At 33.0% G+C, this 22,628-nt stretch overlaps 1 protein-coding gene and 1 non-coding gene across 2 annotated transcripts; both read left to right on the forward strand.

Moving 5' to 3' along the window:
• The first annotated feature begins 8,628 nt into the window (after positions 1 to 8,628).
• Positions 8,629 to 18,188, forward strand: LOC123664543 (chymotrypsin-1-like). The gene is made up of 6 exons (XM_045599076.1): positions 8,629 to 8,684; positions 12,952 to 13,138; positions 14,775 to 15,021; positions 15,882 to 16,028; positions 16,942 to 17,040; positions 17,557 to 18,188. The coding sequence occupies exons 1-6, from the start codon at positions 8,633 to 8,635 to the stop codon at positions 17,656 to 17,658; spliced, it is 834 nt and encodes a 277-aa protein (XP_045455032.1). The 5' UTR covers positions 8,629 to 8,632; the 3' UTR covers positions 17,659 to 18,188.
• Positions 12,498 to 12,581, forward strand: Trnal-cag. Its single transcript has one exon. It is a non-coding gene; the product is annotated as a tRNA-Leu (tRNA).
• Positions 18,189 to 22,628: the final 4,440 nt, after the last annotated feature.

Here is a 22,628-nt window from a genome sequence, read left to right on the forward strand (position 1 = left end):
GGGTGGGTCTTAAAATGAACATGGACAAGACAAAGATTATGTCTAATGTCCGTGTCATACCCGTTGTTGACGGTACTATTCTCGAAGTTGTTGACAAGTACATCTACCCGGGACAACTGAGTTTCCAGTGATGATTTTCCATAGGCTCAGGGTCGCTCAGCGAGAGAGAGCTATCCTTGGTATTTTTCAACGCGATAGAGTCCGGAATAATGAAATCCGAGGACAAAAGAGGGTCCTCAAAATTTGCAAGCTGAATTAGAAATGGGCAGGCCATATTGGAAAGGAAACTGATAACCGATTAGGAAGGAAGGTTCTCGAATAGCGACATAAGTAAGTGGCACAAGACGTCCTCCTACCAGGTGGTTTGATGACCTTTAGAAGACAGCAGGAAGCTGCTGGATTCAGTGGGCGCAGGACTGGATGGAGTGGTGGACATTAGGTCCTATGTCCAGCAGTGGAAAAGGCTGATGGGTGATATTCCACTGCGCCCTACCTCAATAAAAACGAATTTAAAACTGCTTAAAACTTATATTCCTCGACAAACTCAACAAAAACATATTAATCCCACCAAGCCTAACCTCGATATTTAAAAGACGGTTAAAACACAATCGCTCAAACCAAATAGGTTGTCACTTTACTAACCTACATCAAAAACAATTGAGATGCCAGCACATTCAGAGGAAGTCGTGATTGCTTTTTCAATGATTACTGCGCTCGCCTGATATGCATTATGTATATAACCCTTTATATTTATATACTCTAGTAGATTTGTCGTGTCTTCATAAATCTATACAAAAAAATAAAATTGGAGTGTCTATTTGTATTATAAAAATAACCGCTTTTTACTAAATTTATATGGACATTACAAGCATTTTTTACAATTTTTGTCTGTCTGTCTGTCTGTTTGTTCCGGCTAATCTCTTAAATGGCTGACTGATTTTGACGGGCCTTTCTCTGGCAGATAGCTGATGTAATAAGGAGTAACTTAGGTTACTTTTATTTTAGAAATTTATTTATCTTATAACTCTGCGAACTGTAAAATAGCTTCTTTGTTAAATTTCACACGGACGAAGTCGCGGGCACAGCTAGTCATATATAAATAAAAATGAATCGCCAAAATGTCGCTGTAATGCGACAAATTGGATAATTGTTTTTTGATTTTTTTTCAGATAAAACTTCTTTACGCTCGATAAGTGACGAGAGCGTTACGAAAAGTGTGATAGGGTGAGGCGAATGGAGCAAGAGAGAAAGATGCGAGCACACACTTTCTTTCTCTCTTTCTCCCATAGCCAGTTACATTTCTTATATCTAAGACACAGTGTAGGCCTATTGTACAGGTCTATTGCTAAAGAAATTTTACTTCAGTCGTGTGGTCTAAAGCAAACTCGTTTTTGTACTACTTTTTATCTCGATCGTAAATCGAGTGAATCGTAAATTGCACGGTTGAAATGGTAAATCGCAGATAGTATCTTGCTATTAGCAAGTAGCTCTGTCACCCTACTGGCATGTGGAAAATTTTATTTTTGATGGACCCATCTACGCGCTTAGCAGTGACTCTGCTTTTTCTCTAGGGTTGTTAGTGTAATTTAGACTCGAGACTATGTATCAATATATATATTTATATGTGTTACTTAGATTTATATCGCCTATCTCTTTACGGGTGACGCTGAAAATCGGCGTTGGAGAGTCTTGATTCTCCAACAAATGCCGAGCGTCATCCATTTCAATGCTCCCAACAGTGCATCGCTATGCAGATTGCCGCTTTCGTTCTCTTTTTATATACATTTTGCTTATTATTTTTTTTCCTTTTTTTAAATTATCATTGTTGATTTTATATGGGTAGTTACCTTTTATTATTATTTTTAATTTTATTGTTTTATTTTGGTTGTATATTATGTTCATAATTTTCAATGTAATTATTTGTCATACTATCTATATAGTTATATTTTAATAGAATTGTTATGTTCTAATTTTTATTTTTTGTCTTGTCTGTATATCATGTATGTATGTGAGTGTGAATAAATGTTTATTATTATTATAATTATTATTATTTACATTTATTACAATAAAAAGGGCGGATTCAACGTTGTGGGCACGATGCAAGCCCACAACCTTTTTCAAAAATAGATAAGTAAAAAAACCGAAATATATTTTCCCACAATTCCAATATTTTATGGAATTATGGCGGCTTAAAAAAGGCCAGATTAAAAATGTCACCGAAAATAAACACATCCCCAATACACAATACATACGCTGCTTGCACCTTTTCCTCTTAATTTATGGGGCGGTAAATTAAAGTGGCCTGCCTGTCGTTAAAATACACCACTGCCCGCAACCCTATTGTACGTGTAAGTTGGTTTATAATTTAATCGAAACTGAATTGGCTGATATCAGGTCTGACTTCCTTCAATGAATTTTTCCAAACCCAAGTCCAAAGTCCTGATGCTTGGAAAAAGGAAATAAACAAATCCAAAAGTCGTTTATGAGTCACGATTGTTAATGAGCGAGTTAGTACGACTAACACTTTGTCGAGTTTCGGGCGGCTGTGACCACAGCCTTTTTAAGGGCTAGATTCGCGCCTGGTACATTTGGTAGTTACTTACAGTGCGAGCATTAAGTCACCTTTGGAATAGACTGTATGCATGTACATACCCAGAATTTTGTCAAGGGTGGTACAAAAGCAAATATATACAAAAATTTGATAAGTAGTTGAAATCAAAATTCTTTTTGCTTATTGCAACTTTTTATTTAACTTCATTACCTACACTCATTTCAATCATATCTTACGGGGGCTTTGACTAAATCTGGCTTCAATTTTATTTTGTTCGATCTCATAAACTTTGATCATTCTTCGAAAATCACTCACCAGAATCATAAACAACATCTGTGCAGTCGGTGTAATTGTTTTTATTAAAAATATTTGATTTTTTTTTTTATTTAAAAGATGGGAAGACAACATAGAAATTACCGCTGGGCAGACGTGAATGTTCAGAAAAGCCAGAGAACGATACAAATGGAAAAAAGATGGAAAAGGGCTGTGCCAAATTACGTCGCATGGTTGAGTCGCTTCTGTAATACAACTTTTTATATGACTGCTAAACGATGTTGGCAAGATTATCAAAAAATAATCGCATCTCGTCTCAGCAGGCATCTGTCTCGCATTTCTTCCGTCAAGCTGATGATTGATGTGATTAGGAGCGTATTGTCTTTGTCAGACCAAGCGATCAACAGAAGTGGCGTAGCATTGATGATAAAATTAGACATCGTTAACGCCACCAACACTGCCCTGGGCCACCTACTGTCATATCATCATGTGTCTCTCTACATGCAGAAGATCATTCGTGGTTACTTGCCTGACAGGTACATTACATAAATGAACCCAAACGATACGGGACCAACGAGGAAAGGGTGCCACTGAGGTCATTACTAGGATCGTTTCTGTGAACACAGTTTAAGAACTAACTCGGCGTGGGAGATTGTTATCGCCTTCTGTGAGACCATTAAGCGCTACACCTTGCCCCACTGTGGGTAAGCCCACGACTGTATGTGTGTCAAGCATATTTATACGTTTATTTATCAGATGAATTTCCATTAATATTAATAAGACCATACTCAATTTATCATGACATAAGTGAAGTCTGTATCAAAGGTATTGTTGTAGGTAATTACGTGCGTTATTTCACGCACGACGCCGCGGCGCCAGCTAGCACCGTCTAGGACTTTGGTAAGGAATGGTAATATATGGACATGTCTTTTTTTTAAAAATATTAAAAAGTATTTTTTTTAACTTTGAATTAATGTTGTTTATGAAAAAGGTTTTATTGAAATGGAATACAATTTTACTTTCCATCAAGCTTCATGTATGTATGTCCAATAACTTTTTTTTTTTCAAAAAATTAGCCAGTAGTTTATTTAAGTATTTTGTAATTCGAACTTGGTATAAACTTGTATTGGCTTAGAAATGGTATGTAGTACATGTTGTTTAATTTTATGGTTCATACTTGTATTCAAGTTTTTATAAGAGAATAATAAAAAATAAGCGGTTATTATTTAGCTATTTTTATGTTATGTTAATAAAATATAGTATAATATTTTTACATACTAATTCTACGACACACGTGTTTGTTAAGCGGTAGCTATTTCGAATTTTTATCAAGTTATGACATAGGAACATTACAGTTATGATATACATAGTACGTCTGTATCCTTAGATCTTTATAACTACGCAACGGTATTTGATGCGGTTTTTTTAGTCAGTAGAGTTATTCCTGAGGAAGGTTTATATTTTTAATACATGCATAATATAGTAGAGGAACGCTGATAGTTTTTGCAACCGTGCGAAACCGGGGCGGGTCACTAGTCTATAATATAAAAATGAGTCGCTGAATGTGTTGCTAAGCGCAAAACTCGAGAACGGTTGGACCGATTTCGCTAATTCTTTTTTTAAAATATTCCTTGAAGTACGAGGATGGTTCTTACGGAAAGAAAAATTCTAAAAAAAAAATAAAATTTCCTGAAAAAATCTAAAAACAACACTTTTCTATACTCCCATACAAAAGATTTGTGATAATACTTAAAAGTCAATTTGAACTTTAATACCATACGATAAAGTTTGTGTTAGGCGATACGAAGTTCGCCGGGTCAGCTAGTATTTAATAATAATGTGAAACCAAAAGTTTTGTACCTATAATTTTGTTTTACATTGGTTTTGTGTTAAGAAGCTTGTTTGAGGCAATTATACGTCATGCAACACAGAATTGGAACGATGAAGATAAACAACATAAAGTTTACATAACAATAAAAAGGTATATAATAACACTATATTACATGGTACATTTTCACAATGAACGCTTTTTTAACAACTTTGTAAGAATTCATTATTTTTACTTGCTATTACATAGTTAGTTGACATGACAATGCGTTATTAATTTTATTTATAACTAGCTGACCCGGCGAACTTCGTATCGCCTAACAGTCGATTCTTTAATTTTATTAATTTTTTTTTTACAATTTTTCTCTCTGTAAGAACCATCCTCGTACTTCAAGGAATATTTTAAAAAAAGAATTAGCGAAATCGGTCCAACCGTTCTCGAGTTTTGCGCTTAGCAACACATTCAGCGACTCATTTTTATATTATAGATATTCCGAACCCGAATTGTAAGTTTGATTACGCTGTAATATCCCACTACTGGGCATATGCCTCTTTCCCCATGTAGGAGAAGGATCAGAGCTTAATCCACCACGCTGCTCCAATGCGGGTTGACGAATACATTCCCTACTATGAGTAACGATCGCTATCAGGTGTATGTACATGATAACAATCGGGACCGACCTGTAAGTTTGATTGTTACAGTGTTATTCAGTAATCTAAGGGAAACCTGTTATTGGCAATAGTATATAACATATACATAGCTGTAAGGTACATTGTTTGTTAAGCTGTTGGTTTTCTTAATAAAAATTTAAAAAAAAAGATCCTATGCGATATAAATAATAGGATTTCTGCTGCCATCTAAACAGTGGTGTATTTTAAAATTCAGCGTCTCGGATTAATAAAGTTTGCCACGCCATAAATTGAGAGAAAAAAGCAAAGCAGCGTATGTATTAGGGATGTGATAAATAATCGATTATTTTCTTTGAAATTCTTTGGCTGACCTTTCTCCTCTTTAGGCTATATATTCCTTATAAGTTTGATAAATTACTCGATGAAACGAACTTATAATATTACGTCTGACATGTTTTCTTTTTTACGTACAAAATTGATTACTTTTTCACATAACTAGTACGTATGCTCCACTTACGCCGCCCCTCGCAGAATGCCGTCCCAAGCCATGGCCCTTTTGGCCCTAGAGTAAATACGCCTTTGGAGGTACGAAACAGGGGGTGAAGTTCTCGTCCGCCATCGCAAAGGGAGGATCCTCCAACCAGACGGGTGTTGTGTCTGGCGGGCTACTGCCCCCAACGGTTGTTGTCGGGTTCTTGTATATATACTCAATACTTTGAAAACTCTAATAGCGCAATGTAACATACGTCAGTTTTTCTCTAATTACGTAGTTAGTAGCGCGATAGATGTCGCCACACGACCATGCACCACTGTCATCTTGTAACAGTGTAAAACATAGCATATATATCATTGCATCTGTAGCAGTATCGTGTCCCAAATAAAAATAATAGTAATAAAGTAAAACCAAAACCATGCAAAAAAACAAAGAGTGGGACGACCACAGTCGAAAGGCTAAAGTTAACAGGAGTTTCGATTACTAAAAGAATCATTATTTTTTTAAGACCGCTAAACTTCATCTAATATTAAATTGATATTTTTAGTCTGTAATATATAGATATAAATATTATCTTTTATTTTTTATAGCGTCTAAAACCAAAAAAAAATTGCTAGACCAAACTCTTTTAGTTTGACTAAGTCTTTCTCTACAACTGATTGTAAAAGCAGGACAGAAATAATTATATAATAATAATAATAATAATAATAATAATAATAAATTAAATAATAAATAAATAATAATATAAAATAAATAAATAATAAATAAATAATATTATAATTAAATTATTGTAATATTATTTCTATTTAAAATATTGTATTTTAATAGCTCACAAACGTTACTAACTAAAATGCTTTATATAAGTTTATAAACCTGTAAAAAGCACATTATAGTGATTTATATACACAAGTAGTTACTGTCAAATGCCTTGAATGTTTTAACAAGGGTCGATGGTGTGTCTACGAAATAAATAAGACAGTATCCCCTCTTATTGAAGGTAAATAAATAAATATAAGCTGCATAATTTCTTTTAAAATCCGCGCATAACTTTAAACATAAATTGGTAATTGAAAACTTAATACTTAAGTTAATTTAAAATTTAGAAAAAAAAGAACTCCAATTGTCACTTCAAATCCTCACAATGTTTCCTAGCACCGTTATAGAAATCTGCATAGCGCACGTCAAACCAATGTTCGCCAAATTGCTGACATCCGCTATTGGGATTGTCACCATAATGTAGCATGTGCATTTCTGTCAAGTCGGTATAACGGAACGTTACATACTAGCCTCCGCTTGCGGATGCATTCGGTGATTTTCATTTGTTCAACTAAATGGTTACTTTGTAATCTCTAGTTATTATTTCAAAATCAAAATCAAAAACAGCTTTATTCAAATAGGCTCCAAGAGCACTTTCGAATCATCATTTTACAAATTAAAACATTAAAAATAAATTATTATATTTGTAGAAGTAAAGCTACCACCGATTCGGAATGTAGATTCTGCAGAGAAGAATCGCCAAGAAACTCTGCAGCTACTCTTTTGAAAAATAATATATAAACTGCGTTTTAGTACAAAATTAGTAACATGTTGCATAAAATACAGCGTCACTAAGTCCACACATCTTTATCAACTATGTGATCCTGCACCGAGTAAGAAGCTTTATCTATTTATTTATTTTTTATAAAAACTTTAAATTTATGTTGAAACTATTCCATAATCGTTTGTGGGATTTTATTATATATGCGAATACCATTTGTTTATATAATAATAATATTGATATTTAAATGTTACTTTAAATGGAAGGTGTAACAAACAGAACTAAAAAAAACGATTGTGCTTAAGACCACACGACTAAAGTAATACTTACGAAACACAACTCTCTCTTTATATCTTCACTAACTCTCCCTCTCAACTTCCGTTCGCCTCGCCCGATCAAATTTTTCGTAACATTCTCGTCACGCATTAGCTTACTCCCACAGTCAAGCGTGAATTGGTAATTAAGACTTGTTATTTTTATTTAATTTTACTAAAAACATTTTTGTTTTGAATATTAAGAATAAAGATCTTATTATTATATCATATTATTATATTCCTTAACGCGAACACAACATACAGATTAAAAGTCGAGTAAGTTCTATAGTATTCGTATATTTGCAAAGAAACAAACAAACGAACTCTATAAACTTACTAATCAAACTTAATAGTTTACATTAACAATAATTAAGTTAAAACTCTTTTGTTTGTGTAATTATTTAGTTATTTCTCCATATTTCCAAATTCCCGTGTTAAAAAACCCAAAAAGTCATATATCATAAAAAAAATTCTTAAATATACTAAACCTTAGTCAATCTTAAGACTACAAAATAAAACCTAGGTTAAATTCTGGTAAGATCCAGGATGTTTTAGATTACAAACGGTTAATATTATCTGAATAAGGCCTAGTTTCTTTTGAAAAAAAAGGGTTGGAACTTTATCGCCACGGTTGAATTTTGGTTTAGTTCATATCTCTTGGACATGTATCAGAAACACACCGATTTCATTTCAAGATAAGACAAATTTATGCTTAAATTAAGGGATTAAAAACTAGCAATGTTAGCCTAGATTTGTAAATTTAAACGTTTTAACCATTTACTCTGAGAACCGCGAGGTCTACGCGTAGATATTATTAAAACATTTAATGACACTACAATGAAATTCAAGTCACGCAGATGAACATAACATAGAAAATGATATAGGGGTGCTATCTAAGTTATTTAGAACAATTTGCTATCGTACATTACAGTACATTGATGGAAAAATTCCTTGAAACTAAACTTATATAAAAAGAAATTTATTTTTTATTTCACTCGCTGTTGAAGATGTTGGGAATAGTGTTTTGTGCGTTACTTGTTGGGATATTTCCTATAAACGGTAAATATTTAATTTAGCCTATAATTGTGTTTGCTCGCAAACGAAAAAAAAACCGACTTCAATTACATCGACAAGTAATACAACGTAGATCGACGAAAAAATAGTCAAGCAACTACGCGTTATCAAAGATTACTCAAAAAGTAGTTATCAGATCTCGATAATATTTATATGTAACGACATGACAAACATCAGCTTTCGATTAAATTAAAAATTATCAAAATCGGTACACCCAGTAAAAAGTTATTACGGATTTTCGAGAGTTTCCCTCGATTTCTCTGGGATCCTATCATCAGATCCTGGTTTCCTTATCACGGTACTAAACTAGGGATATCTCCTTTCCAACAAAAAAAGAATTATCAAAATCGGTACATCCAGTAGAAAGTTATCCGGGATAATACAACGCAGGTGGACGAAAAAAGCGTCAAGTAAAAACGCATTATTAGATATAACTCGAAAAGTAGTAGTTAGATCTCAAATAAATTTAAATCGGACCAATTGGCACACACCACCTTTCGATTGAAACAAATTTTGTCGAAATCGGTCTACCCGGTCAAAAGTTCTGATGTAACATACATAAAAAAAAAAATACAATCGAATTGAGAACCTCCTCCTTTTTTGGAAGTCGGTTAATAATACATTATTATATGAATATATAGCACTACTACTAGCCTGTTGGTGCAGTTTGTGACGCTGCTTTCTGCTCCTGGGTCGTGGGTTCGATTCCCGCCTCGAGTCTGGGTGTAATATGTATATTTATTTATATATGTATTATTTATATGTATGTTTAACGAAACAAAAAATGTAGCTATACCAGTCGGCTATTACCTATAACACAAGCATTAAGTTGCTTACTTTAGAAACAGATGACCGTTGTGTGTTGTAAATATTTAGTACTAGCGGTGCCCGCGGCTTCGCCCGCGTTGAAATCAGTGTTTCACAAACTTTTACCGGCAAACTTCCAATGAAACTCTCATCAAAATCTGCTTAGCCGTTCCGTAAACCTTCCTCTTGAAGCCCTCTCTCCATTGGTGAAACCGCATGAAAATCTGTTCAGTAGATTTTGAGGGAATCGATCACATACACTTTTGGGGACTTTGTTTTATAATACACTAACTGTTGCCCGCGACTACGTTCTCGTGGTTATGAAGATATGTTTTACTATTAAGATGTTTAACGCAAAATATTTTTTTATTTCAGCCACTTGAAATGCTTATCACACTGAGTAACTTTTTAAAAGGCACAATTTAGTATAATTTAATAGTTATTTTTATAAAACCTCTCTATACACCACATTTTTAGCTTTATTTTCAGGCTGCAGTATAAATAGCCTATCAGGCGAACTTATAGCTGCTGTTTATGTTTCGTACAAACTATCAACCCCAATTAAACCCCCTTCATCATTACATCCCATACAGTCCACTGCTGGACATAGGCCTCCACAAGTTTACACCAAAAATAACGTGAACTCATGTGTTTTGCCCATAGTCACCACGCTGGGCAGGCGGGTTGGTGACCGCAGTACTGGCTTTGTCGCACCGAAGACGCTGCTGCCCGTCTTTGGCCTGTGTATTTCAAAGCCAGCAGTTGGATGGTTATCCCGCCATCGGTCGGCTTCTTAAGTTCCAAGGTGGTTGTGGAACCTTGTTATCCCTTAGTCGCCTCTTACGACACCCACGGGAAGAGAAGGGGTGGCTAAATTCTTTAGTGCCGTAGCCACACAGCACCTACCCCCTTAGCGGTGGAATATCGCAAAATCCGTTCTTAACGGACGTCTACTTACTATAATCTACCTCCCTGCCAAATTTCATCTTTGTCCATCCTGGATGGATTAAAAACCGCTAGATGGTCCCAGCGGTTTTTGAGTTCTCGTGATGAGTGAGTCAGTGACCTTTCTCTTTTATATATAGATTACGATACATTATTTTGACACCTCCTCACCATCTATTGAGCATACATTTTAAATTTCAAGTCCCTTACTTAAAAAACATAGGACTTTCATACAAACTTCCAACCCCCGTTTTACCCCCGTTTTATTCCCTTAGGGGTCGAGTTTCGTAAAATCCGTTCTTAGCGGATGCTTACGTCTTATAAGGAAGCTATATGCCAAATTTCAAATTTGTAGCTGTTATAGTTTCGGAGATTTCGTGATGAGTGAGTCAACCTACCATCCCCCGTTTTAACCCCAAAAGGGAGTTGATTTCTAAAGATACGTTATTTGGACACCTCCTCATTATCTATAGAGGACACATTTTAAATTCCAAGTCTCTTACTTTAAAAACATAGGACTTTCATATAAACTTCCAACCCCCGTTTTACCCCTTTAGGGGTTGAGTTTCGTAAAATCCGTTCTTAACGGATGTTTACGTCTTATAAGGAGTCTGTCTGCCAAATTTCAAGTTTTGGCTATTATAGTTTCGGAGATTTCATGATGAGTGAGTCAACCTACCATCCCCCGTTTTAACCCCAAAAGGGGGTTGATTTCTAAAGATACATTATTTGGACACCTTCCCACCATCTATAGAGCATACACTTTAAATTTCAAGTCTCTTACTTCAAAAATATAAGACTTTCATACAAAATTCCAACCCCCGTTTTACCCCCTTGGGGGTCGAGTTTCGTAAAATCCGTTCTTAGCGGATGCCTACGTCTTATAAGGAACCTACCTGCCAAATTTCAAGTTTGTAGGTGTTATAGTTTCGGAGATTTCGTGATGAGTGAGTGACCTTTCGCTTTTATATATATTATAGATTTATTTATTTATGGCAACGTTACCTACAAGATAAATTCGTTTTCATAATTTAATGAAATAGTTTTTTAAAGAACCCGTTTTTATTATTATTATTTTTTCATTTCACAAAAAAATTCGTAGGCTATAAAACATCGCGATACGACTCAGTGGAATAAGAGCTAATATAACTGACTCACTGTTTTAACAATCATGTGTTTTGACAATCATTAAGAAATTATTTACATAAATTTACTGTTATATCCATATAGTACATATATATTTTTAGTATTCAGTTTGTTGCGTTGAATATCCCGTAAAATAAAATGCCTATGCCGCTTCTTAGCATCTAATGTCGAGCTAAACTATAATAATAAAATTGAATTCAAGCAAACCCATGGACAAAGACATAATTGTCAAGATAAGTAAAAGTTAGTCATACATAAAGTTTGTATGTGACGTCATGATAAATATCCCAATTAATATAAAGTACATTTCCCGTCGAACTTCATACCGCTGTTTTTGTCGTGGTAAATCGAATTACTTTTTATTTTGTTTTTTCAAACCTTTTTCTAACAATAAAGAACACTACAAAAAATAACAATTCCATTTGGTACAGATGTTAAGTAAGTTATGCGTTAATATACATTTCGGTGATTTATTTTTATACTAGCTGTGCCCGCGACTTCGTCCGCGTGGAATTTAACACAATAGTTATTGTTTCGTTTGCAGATTTATAAAATAAATCTTTAAAAAAAAAATAAAAGTAGCCTAAGTTAATCCTTATTACGTCAGCTATCTGCCAGTGAAAGTCGCGTCAAAATCAAACAGGCAAAAATTGTAAAAAATGTAATTTTGGTATAAATACCGTGTATACAATACATATATATGCATTTAGTAATAAGCAGTTATTTTAATATTTCAAACAGACACTCCTATTTTATTTGTATAGATATAAAAAGGCCTTAATGTGTAGCCATGGCTCCATATTATCCATATCTCATATAAAGGAAATTTTATTACGTCATATGTTTACGTAATTGATATCACTTGCGATAATGAAAATTAATTTCGCATAGTTCTGCTATGTCAGGATGGCCGAGCGGTCTAAGGCGCTGCGTTCAGGTCGCAGTCCACTTCTGTGGGCGTGGGTTCGAATCCCACTTCTGACAAATCTTTTTTCTTTTTTTTTTTCTTTTATTGTTATTGTTTTTCTTTTATTAACTTTTTTATTTATATTAATCTTTCCTTTGATACATTCTACTTGCATGATTGATATTCTATACAAATATGAATTTATATTTCTACATATTCCCAAAGTAATAATGAGTATAAAGTAGCGTAGAATATGAATATATAAATATGTATATTTATAATGTACTTTTTTCAATTGAAACTTTTAACAAAATTATAATTTACTTAAGGTTATTATAACGTACATATTTGAAACACAGAATTAAAATAAAAATATTTGTCTATTTTAAAATTAATTATTTATTTTAATGTTATTGATATTACGTATAATAACACTTTTTTTTTCAGTAAAACCAGAGCTATACGCCTCAGATGCGGCTCGTGACGACTGGGAAAGGATAGTAGGGGGCACGAAAGCCCCTAACGGCTCAGTGCCATATCAAGTATCCCTACGAACGTGGGGAGTGAGACACTTTTGCGGTGCATCACTTATCACACCGAGAGTTATTCTGACTGCCGCTCACTGTGTTGATAGGTAATATAAAACTTTAATTTGGCAAGTTTAAAAAGTTATTATAATTATAATTTGTGTTATTTGCATATATGACAAAAGGCCAAAAATTAAAAGTTTATTTATTTATTAGGGATGGTACACAGTACATAAAAGTCTTAAAAAAATTGGTTATCTGTAAATTTGATTTACGAACAATAGTAGCATCTCCCCGGACGCATAGTGTGGAAGAGAGATAGATGCGGCGCAAGCGTACAATGAGCGTAACGGGACAATGAGTGATCCTTTTTTGTGCATGCAGCCGGCGTTCATCGATTTATTAGACGTTGTTACGTCAAAAACAAGATCGAAATATAATCATAAAGACCAATTACGACCATCCATCCGTTTAAAATTAAATTAACTAACGTGAAAATAAGAAAAGGGAAACAAAACAAAAGACGATAAAAGCGAATTTAGAAGAATTTAATAGCTATGCTTCAAATTACAGTTCGTTTCAAAGTAAACGAGATATCCATCACAAAAATAATTTTCAATTAAAACCAGTAGCTTCTGAGATTATCGCGCTTAAGCAAACAAACAAACAAACTTTTCAGCCTTGTATTATTAGTCTTAACTATAGAATACTACTTAAATAAAGTAATTTTTTATTTTGTTTTTGACTCAAATGTATACAATTACATATTATGAAATAATAATTGAGTCACTCTCGATATATACTTATTATACATTTTTATTATTGCTTTTTCATAAAAAAAAATTATCTTCATCATCATCATCATCATCATTTCAGCCTATGTACAGTGTATTCAGTCCACTGCTGGACATAGGCCTCCAAAAGTTCGCGCCAAAAATGGAGTTAACTCATGTGTTTTGCCCATAGTCACCACGCTGGGCAGGCGGTTTGGTGATCGCAGCAGGGCTGGCTTTTTCGCGCCGAAGACGCTACTGCCCGTCTTCGACTTGTGTATTTCAAAGCCTGGATGGTTATCCCGCCATCGGTCGGCTTTTTAAGTTTCAAGGTAGTAGTGGAACTAGTTACTCCTTAGTCGCCTCTTACGACACCCACAGGAAGAGAAGGGGCTAATGGCTATATCCTTAACGCCGTAACCACACAGCGTCTCATCACATCATACCCATAATCATATTACTTGTGACGGTGTTTAAATATCGCACTAATAAAAATCCCGTTTTAGTTATCAAAATAGTGTGTGTTTAGTGACCATAAATGACAAAAATGTAGGAAATTTAAGAAATTGGTTAACACTCCTTGCCAATAAAGTAACTCATTTTATGTTAATGAAATAAAAAATAAAGTCTCTTTTCTTTGTTATCAACTTTAAAATAATTTATGCTTTAGAGAACAGGATTAATGTGGAAGGTTACAAGGAGTGAAACAGTGACTATGACTAATACGAATAGAATGGACATCATATACTTGTTAATGAATCTCACTCAAAAAATATACTCCTCATTAAATCTATATTGCCTTTAAATAAATAAATAAAATTATCCTCGTACCAATTTTGCTTTAGGACTTCTGTTTTCTTGTTACTTTTCTTTGCGTACATTACATTACTTCAACGGTTCTGCAGAATTACCATAATTATATTGCCTTTTTATAATTGCTGTTACTTCAATAATATTATGTTGATTTTAGGTTAAAACCTGAATACTTCAAAGCAATAGTTGGTACAAATCAGCTCCGATCGGGTGGTACGGCGTATGACATACGTAAAGTTGTACAACATGAGAATTATGACAGTGAAGAAATTAAAAACGATATTGCTATAGTGTTTACCGAAAAAGAAGTTCAGTTCAATGAAATTGTTGACGCTATAGAACTAAATGATGAACCAGTGGAAAAGGGAGAGGATCTGCTTCTCACAGGATGGGGGACCACTTCTGTGAGTATTCGGAGTATTGAACTTCGCACACAACACATACACTCAATAGAAACATATGAAACAAACTTTACCGCTTTATTTAAACAATTTTTTTTAATAACAATTATAAACCAAGTGAGACAAAAATAGAAGTCAAAAAGTTCTACTTACGGCATAAGTAACGGAGTGTAGATTATTATTTTAACAACGTCATATATAAAAAATATGTTACAAATTATTGGCTCTACAATGTAGAGTCAATGTATAAATATCCTTAGCCAACAATTGGGTAAATGCTATTGCTATAAAATATGACAAGGCGCTGTTACTGTAAAATCGAAAATTGAGCAAATTAATTTTTGAAAACATTAGAGATAATAATATAATAAGTAACATACATACACATCCACACTGTGTACCGTCAAACGTACAAACCCAGTATGGGACGTCGTCCGGCCCGCTGGATCGACGATTTACATAAGATTGCCGATGTAGGCTAGATGAGGATTAGTCAAAACCGGGATGTCTGGCGTGAACTTGGGAAGGCCTATGTCCAGCAGTGGACTGTAATATGCTTAACTGACTGACTGACATACAAACATACATGAAAAATAATCCTTCATAAATATGAAACATATAAATTTAGTGTTATTTTATATACAGTAATCTGCCTGATAAATAGTATTTAACGACTATTCTATTATAGTTGTAATCAAAGTTCAGAGTTTATGAAGTTATAACTTAGTCAGGGGACTATAGGCAGCCGAACCTATTTCCAAATAATTCAGATAATTGTAGCATATTAATTTTATTCAAAATCAAAATCAAAAACAGCGTTATTCTAATAGGCCCTACCTAATATTAAATACTCGTACCCACAGTATCCAGGACGCCTACCCAACGATCTGATGCAGCTGGAACTGAAGGCGATCAGCTATGAAGAATGTAAGGAAGCTCATAAAAGTGTTAATGCAGTCTTCGAAACGCAGCTCTGTGCGCTTACAAAGGCTGGCGAAGGAGCTTGTCATGTATGTACCATACAAAACTAAAGTCATAATACAAAAACATATACAAATATGTTTTAAACACACAACTTGGGGACTACAAGCTACGGTAATCGCTTACCATCAGGTGAGCCGTACGCTTGTTTGCCGACCTAGTTATATTTAAAAAAAACTTAAAGTTTTGCCTCTAAGTACCTATTCGCTTCGTGGGATATAGCCCAAACAGTTAATGTACATCTTCAAAGAACAAAATATATTACTTGCCTAAACATATTCTTAGATATGCATTTAAATAGTCTTCTATGAACTTCACAATGTTTATAATTATGTAACATTATATAAAAGTACAGTAATTAAGTACAAAGGATTAGATACTTGATAAACGTTGATGACCTCGCAGAACTAATATATATCATAAACAAAAACCTTTATTTTACTTTTACTTATTCATCTAAATTCACTTCCATACACATTTACATTATCTATCCTTTTTAACTAAGTATTCACTACTTTACAGGGCAGCAAAAAATGCACAAAGTAAATAAAATAAAAAACAATTCATAAATAATATATAATCGTAATTGCATTTCGTACTGTGTGGCTACGGTACTAAAGAATATAGCCACCCCCTCTCTTCCCGTGGGTGTCGTAAGAGGCGACTAAGGGATAACACAGTTCCGCTACCACCTTGGAACTTAAAAAGACGACTGGTGGCGGGATAACCATCCAACTGCTGGCTTTGAAACACACAGGCCGAAGACGGGCAGCAGCGTCTTCGGTGCGACAAAGTCAGCCCTGCGGTCACCAACCCGCCTGCCCAGCGTGGTGACTAGGGGCAAAATGAGTTCACGTTATTTTTGGCGTAAACTTGTGGAGGCCTATATCCAGCAGTGGACTGTATAGGCTGTAATGATGATGATGATGATTTGCATTTCAGGGTGACTCAGGCGGACCTTTAGTGAGAGAAGGGCGCCAAGTAGGAGTGGTGTCGTGGGGTGTGCCATGCGCGAGAGGAAAACCAGACGTTTACACCAAAGTAATATAACTATCACTAACCCACTATTACATAAAGTTCGTTAAAGGACTTTTTGTGAATTTAGTGCTATATAAGGGCTTACACAATAAGTGGTCATATAAAAAGCTCCATCTGTAAAACCATACCTATTTATAGTTACAGTTTTATAGCCCGTCCGATATATCAATCGCTACTGAGCTAATTATTTATTAGAAAAGTAAGCAATCTAATCGGGTGCGAATATTACCATAAATTTATGTACACAGTCATCCATAAAACATATAAGATAAACGCCAAAAACACAATTTCAAACATGTGAATTTCGATTCCCCAATTTTTTTTATAAAATATACTTTTTTCAGACACCTGTGTGTAAGACAGAAGACATTAAAATATTTTCGTTCAGTAACCTACTTAGGCGTGGGGTCTCACAAAGTTATTTTTAATTATTTGAATATTAAGTTACGATAAACAACATTTAACATTTTTGTATCAAGTATTCCTACTGGTCTCTGTTAAAATATATTTGCTTTGCAGGTAGAATCGTTTATGGATTGGATTGAGAAGACACTTTATGATGACGATAAAGAACATCTATTACATCTCCACAAAAATAGAAAAACAAATAGACATTATTAAAAAAACAACGGACTTGGTGGAAATGACAAAAAAATGTAACACAAACATATAAATCTTCGTGTAATTTCGTGTATGAAATAATTTTAAGTATTACTATTTAGAACATTTATATATTTTTTTATTACATTCTGTAGAAGGCAACGATATTTTAGTGCATAGTATATACTAAAAAGTTAGTAAACCTATAATCAATTATAAATATTATATAAATATAAGACCATTACAGTCGTGAATGATCTTTTTTTCTCATCATTATCATCACAGCAGCTTTTCGCAGTCCTAGTGGACATAGGCCTCCACAAGTTCACGCCAAAAATGGGGTGAATTCATGTGTTTTGCCCATAGTCACCACGCAGGGCAGGCGGTTTAGTGACCGCAGCTTTATTTCTCATTATTTGTAAATACTTTTTTTAACGCTTCAATAATAATAATTAATATTTATAATTAAGGTGGTTGGGGATTTACATATTTTAAGATAATACTTGTTATTTAGTTGAGTAATCTGAAGTTCATTAAATGGTAAAACACTATATTATTTTCTTACTGGTTCATTACCTACATACTACCATTATTCTACTATAAAGGTTCAGCGATGTATCAAGTAATTGTTACAATACTCTAATCTTAAAAATCATAATTTTTCTTTATATTTTTTAAAGCTAAGCCTTTTCCATCTCAAAAACTTTACTCTCTTGCAAAATACGATATTTTTTTATGTTATATATTTGTCATCAGTTAATGTAAAGAAAAGCTCACAGAGACAACCGCCAAAAGCCACATTTCTCTTTATTTGGTATACATAAGCTATGTCAATAAACTGTCATAGTAATTATTTAATGATATAAGGTAGAAATATGGTAACATTTAAATGAAAATACAAATAAAATAATTAAAAAAGTATTTATTACACACACCATTCACTCTAATCTAATATCACAGAGATCAGTCCTTTGGCCTTGTGGCTTGTGATTTGTAACCGGAAATAATTATATTATAAAAATACAAAAGAAAAATTACAAATAACATTCATTTTAGATAAACTTTCTACATATACTGATATTAATTAATAATTAGACAGTATTAAGTTGTTATTACTAATTATTATTATTATTATTAAAAACATTTCATCAATTTTAATAAATTTTAAATTACTTTCTCTTATAAATAAATTAGTTTTTAAATGCATTTTTGTTTTGTTAGTTACGAAATTAAATAACGCAATTTATTATACTAATTTGAAATTATTTCAATCACAATAATTAGTAAACAGTGGTTAAAATTTATAAATCAATTACTATATAATTATATAACATTCAAAAGTATTATATAGGGAAATATGTAAAACCACAATTTTTGTTTAGTTTTCAGAATTGCTCATTACATTTAAATAATTTTAAAATTAATTAACTACAGTTAATTTACTTATGATTTGCAATATTATAATTTACAAATTAAAAAAGGATTCCATAGCATACTAAATATAAAATATATAAAATTGATGACTTTTTTCTGATTTTCCTTTTGTTAAATAGATGTTGGATTTGGACAAACTTTTATAAACAACTAACTCGACACAAGGCCGTTCCTATATTCAAAAAAAGTTTCGTTTTGTTTACGACCATTTAAATTTCGAACATAGTTCTACGTTCTGTTTTTTGAATATAGAAACATGCTTTAAAACTATTGATAGACGCCAGCGTAACTAATGGTTAAGGAGGAACTACAAATCTACAACAGGCCCATGTAAAAAAATATTTTTAAACATATTACATCATTTCCAAAATATACAGAGATACAACAAAAATTAAAATTCTCAATCTTATCCACAGATAATCAAAGAACTCTTGTACATTATCACTAGAAATGTATTCATTAAAATCTATATAATATGTATCATTACTGCGATCAAATTCAAAAGTCTCGTAATCTTTAGAGTAATCCCTACCGAATATACCAAAAGTTAATACATTTTCTGTTTTATGTAACTCGGTAGAGATATAATTTGACTTTTTGTCGTTATGGGTGAATTTGAAATTGCCTTTATTTATTATATTTTGTGTAGTTGTTAAAATTGTGGGGAATTGAGCTGTATTGTCGGCGGTAAAGTTACCGCTTATGGATATTTTATCGAATCTTATGTTTGTGTTGTTGTTTTCGGATCTGGAAAAAAAATATATAAAATGTAGCTAATACTTTTGAAATTAGATTTAATAATATGTACGATGGAGACAAAGTTTTATTTCAAAGCCAGACTGACTTTAATCATGACAAAGTTATTTAAAAAACAATTTTGCGAAATATAAATAAAAACTACAAGAAAAAACTTTTAGACAAATACTTAGATCACTACATGCAAAAAGATCATCTTTATCGATTTTGTTTTTCTTACTGAACTATTTAATTTCGTCTTAACTAACCTTCCTAACTCGAATTTAAAAAAAGAATAAGGTTCTCGATTCAATTGTGTTTTTTATGTCTAATACCCCATAACTGGGTGGACCGATTTTAATAATTATTATTTTTTTTTATTTCATCGAAAGCTAGTACTTGATATGTGGTCTCATTTCAATTTCATCGAGAATTGACCAGTAGTTTTTGAGTTATCCCTAATAATGAGTATTTAAAATCGTTTTTCTTTTGTTTCTTTAGTAATAAAAACATTTATTTAATGTATTAAATAAGTTAATATAAACTTACCCAATAAAACACGACCTCTTGTACAAACCGGCGCATGCGACAACAGCGCAAGTTTGTACTCCAATGTTGTTGTTATTGTTCAATTGTTGTACACCATCGAATACAACCAGACCGTAGGTGATATCTGACTTTAAATCTGGAAATATTTATGTGATTTTGTTTTAACTTTTTAAATATTTTCTTTTCGATTCTCTGAGAAATTAATTAGTTCTCTACCGTTCATATATTTTTAAAAATACTGATTGTAACAAGGAAATATTTATTTCATAATAAAGCTCGATTATATATAATCATTTATGTCAACATGGCATCATGTCTACAAAATATATGTGATCTAAAGAAAAAAAAGTAAAAAGAGATCTTAGATTACAATATAATAATTATAAAAAACGACTATTCAAAAATGGTTTGAAGTCAACATGAATAAAAAAATTTTTGATATGATTTGAACAAACATACAGATGAAAATTAAAATGAATTGAAATGAGATTAAACGAGACGAAATGAAACTAAATCAAACGAGAAGAAATGAAACGAAATTAAATGAAACATATTGAAAAAAGAAAATGGAATAAAATGAAAAATCCCTTCAGATCTCCTTTGTTTTGTAATATTCATTCAGAAGACATACCTGTTAAACTAGTTTTCAAAAAAAACTGACAGCAGAGTCTTCCATGGCAAATCGTTTGTTTATAACCCTCGGAACTGGCTTTCAGGTCTAAGGGTCTGATGATGTACTGGTTTAGATCCGTGGAGTACGTTAAAGGTGGGGTGAGTGTCAGGGTTCTTAAAATATCTGTAATGAGAAAAACACGGCTTTAAATTTTATACATTACTAGCTGACCCCGCAAACGTTATTTTGCCATATATATTTTTAACCTCCTTAATCTAACCCCCCCCCCCCCCTTATAACTTAGGAGTATGAAAAATAGATGTTGGCCGATTCTCAGACCTAGGTGCGCTGGCGGTTGCAGGTTCGATCCCCGCACGTGACAAACATTTGTATTGGCCATACAGGTGTTTGCCGTGGTCTGGGTGTTTGTGCAGTCCTTGTGGGTCTCCCCACCGCGCCTCGGAGAGCACGTTAAGCCGTCGGTCCTGGTTGTTATCATGTACACCCGATAGCGATCGTTACTCGTAGTAGGGAATATATCCGCCAACCCGCACTGAAGCAGCGTGGTGGATTAAGCTCTGATCCTTCTCCTACATGGGGAAAGAGGCCTATACCCAGTAGTAGAATATTACAGGCTGAAGCGTAATATATATTTTATAGTTTTATGAGTTTCCTATATTTTGTCAACCAAATTAGAAATTAAACTAACTGATAACTATTCATCATAACAATTCATCATTTCAAAATAATCATAAAATATAAACATAAACCTTACCGTTCGAGCCATTCTTTTCAAAATCAGCTACAAGTAAATTGTTATGTTTCGTTAAATCAACATTTCCCGACAATTTCCCGTTGTCAGTGATAACATTTATGTTATTCGTGTACGCCCAGAATGTTGAAAATTGCTTGGCTGTAAAAAACAATTGAAATTAAATTAAACATTTATTTTGACATAAGTTTTTTTTTACATTCACTTAACGAATGTAAAAAATGAACAACACTTAAAAAATCACAAAGAGTCATAGCAGCAAAATCGATTAAGAATTTAAAAATTGCTACATTATAACATAAATTCAAGTAATGTATCCAGTGAAATATTTAATCATTCACTGGTTTTCTAGTTTAATTCATATAACAAGTAAACCTATTTTACTTATTACAATGAAATCAAAATCAAAATCAAAAACAGCTTTATTCAAATAGGCTCAAGAGCACTTTCGAATCGTTATTTTACAAATTAAAACTTTAAAAATAAATTATTATTTTTGTAAAAGTAAAGCTACCACATATTCGGAATGTAGATTCTGCAGAGAAGAATCGGCAAGAAACTCCGCAGTTACTCTTTTGAAAGTAATATATAAACTGTGTTTTAGTAAGTTTGTTTTTAATGCGATTATTACTATTTATTTCAAAACAATGAATATTTTGGTGAATATACATAATATTGTTATAAATAGATCCCCGACGTTTCGGATACTGTTTTCGGATACTACAGCAACCATGGTCACGGGAGGACTGATTGTATTATCAAATTGTATACAAATACTCTCAAATAATTGTGTTTGCTCGCAAACGAAAAAAAAAACCGACTTCAATTACATCGACAAGTAATACAACGTAGATCGACGAAAAAATAGTCAAGCAACTACGCGTTATC

This window comes from Melitaea cinxia, chromosome 22, assembly GCF_905220565.1.
Source record: "Melitaea cinxia chromosome 22, ilMelCinx1.1, whole genome shotgun sequence".
NCBI classification, from domain to species: Eukaryota; Metazoa; Arthropoda; class Insecta; order Lepidoptera; family Nymphalidae; genus Melitaea; species Melitaea cinxia.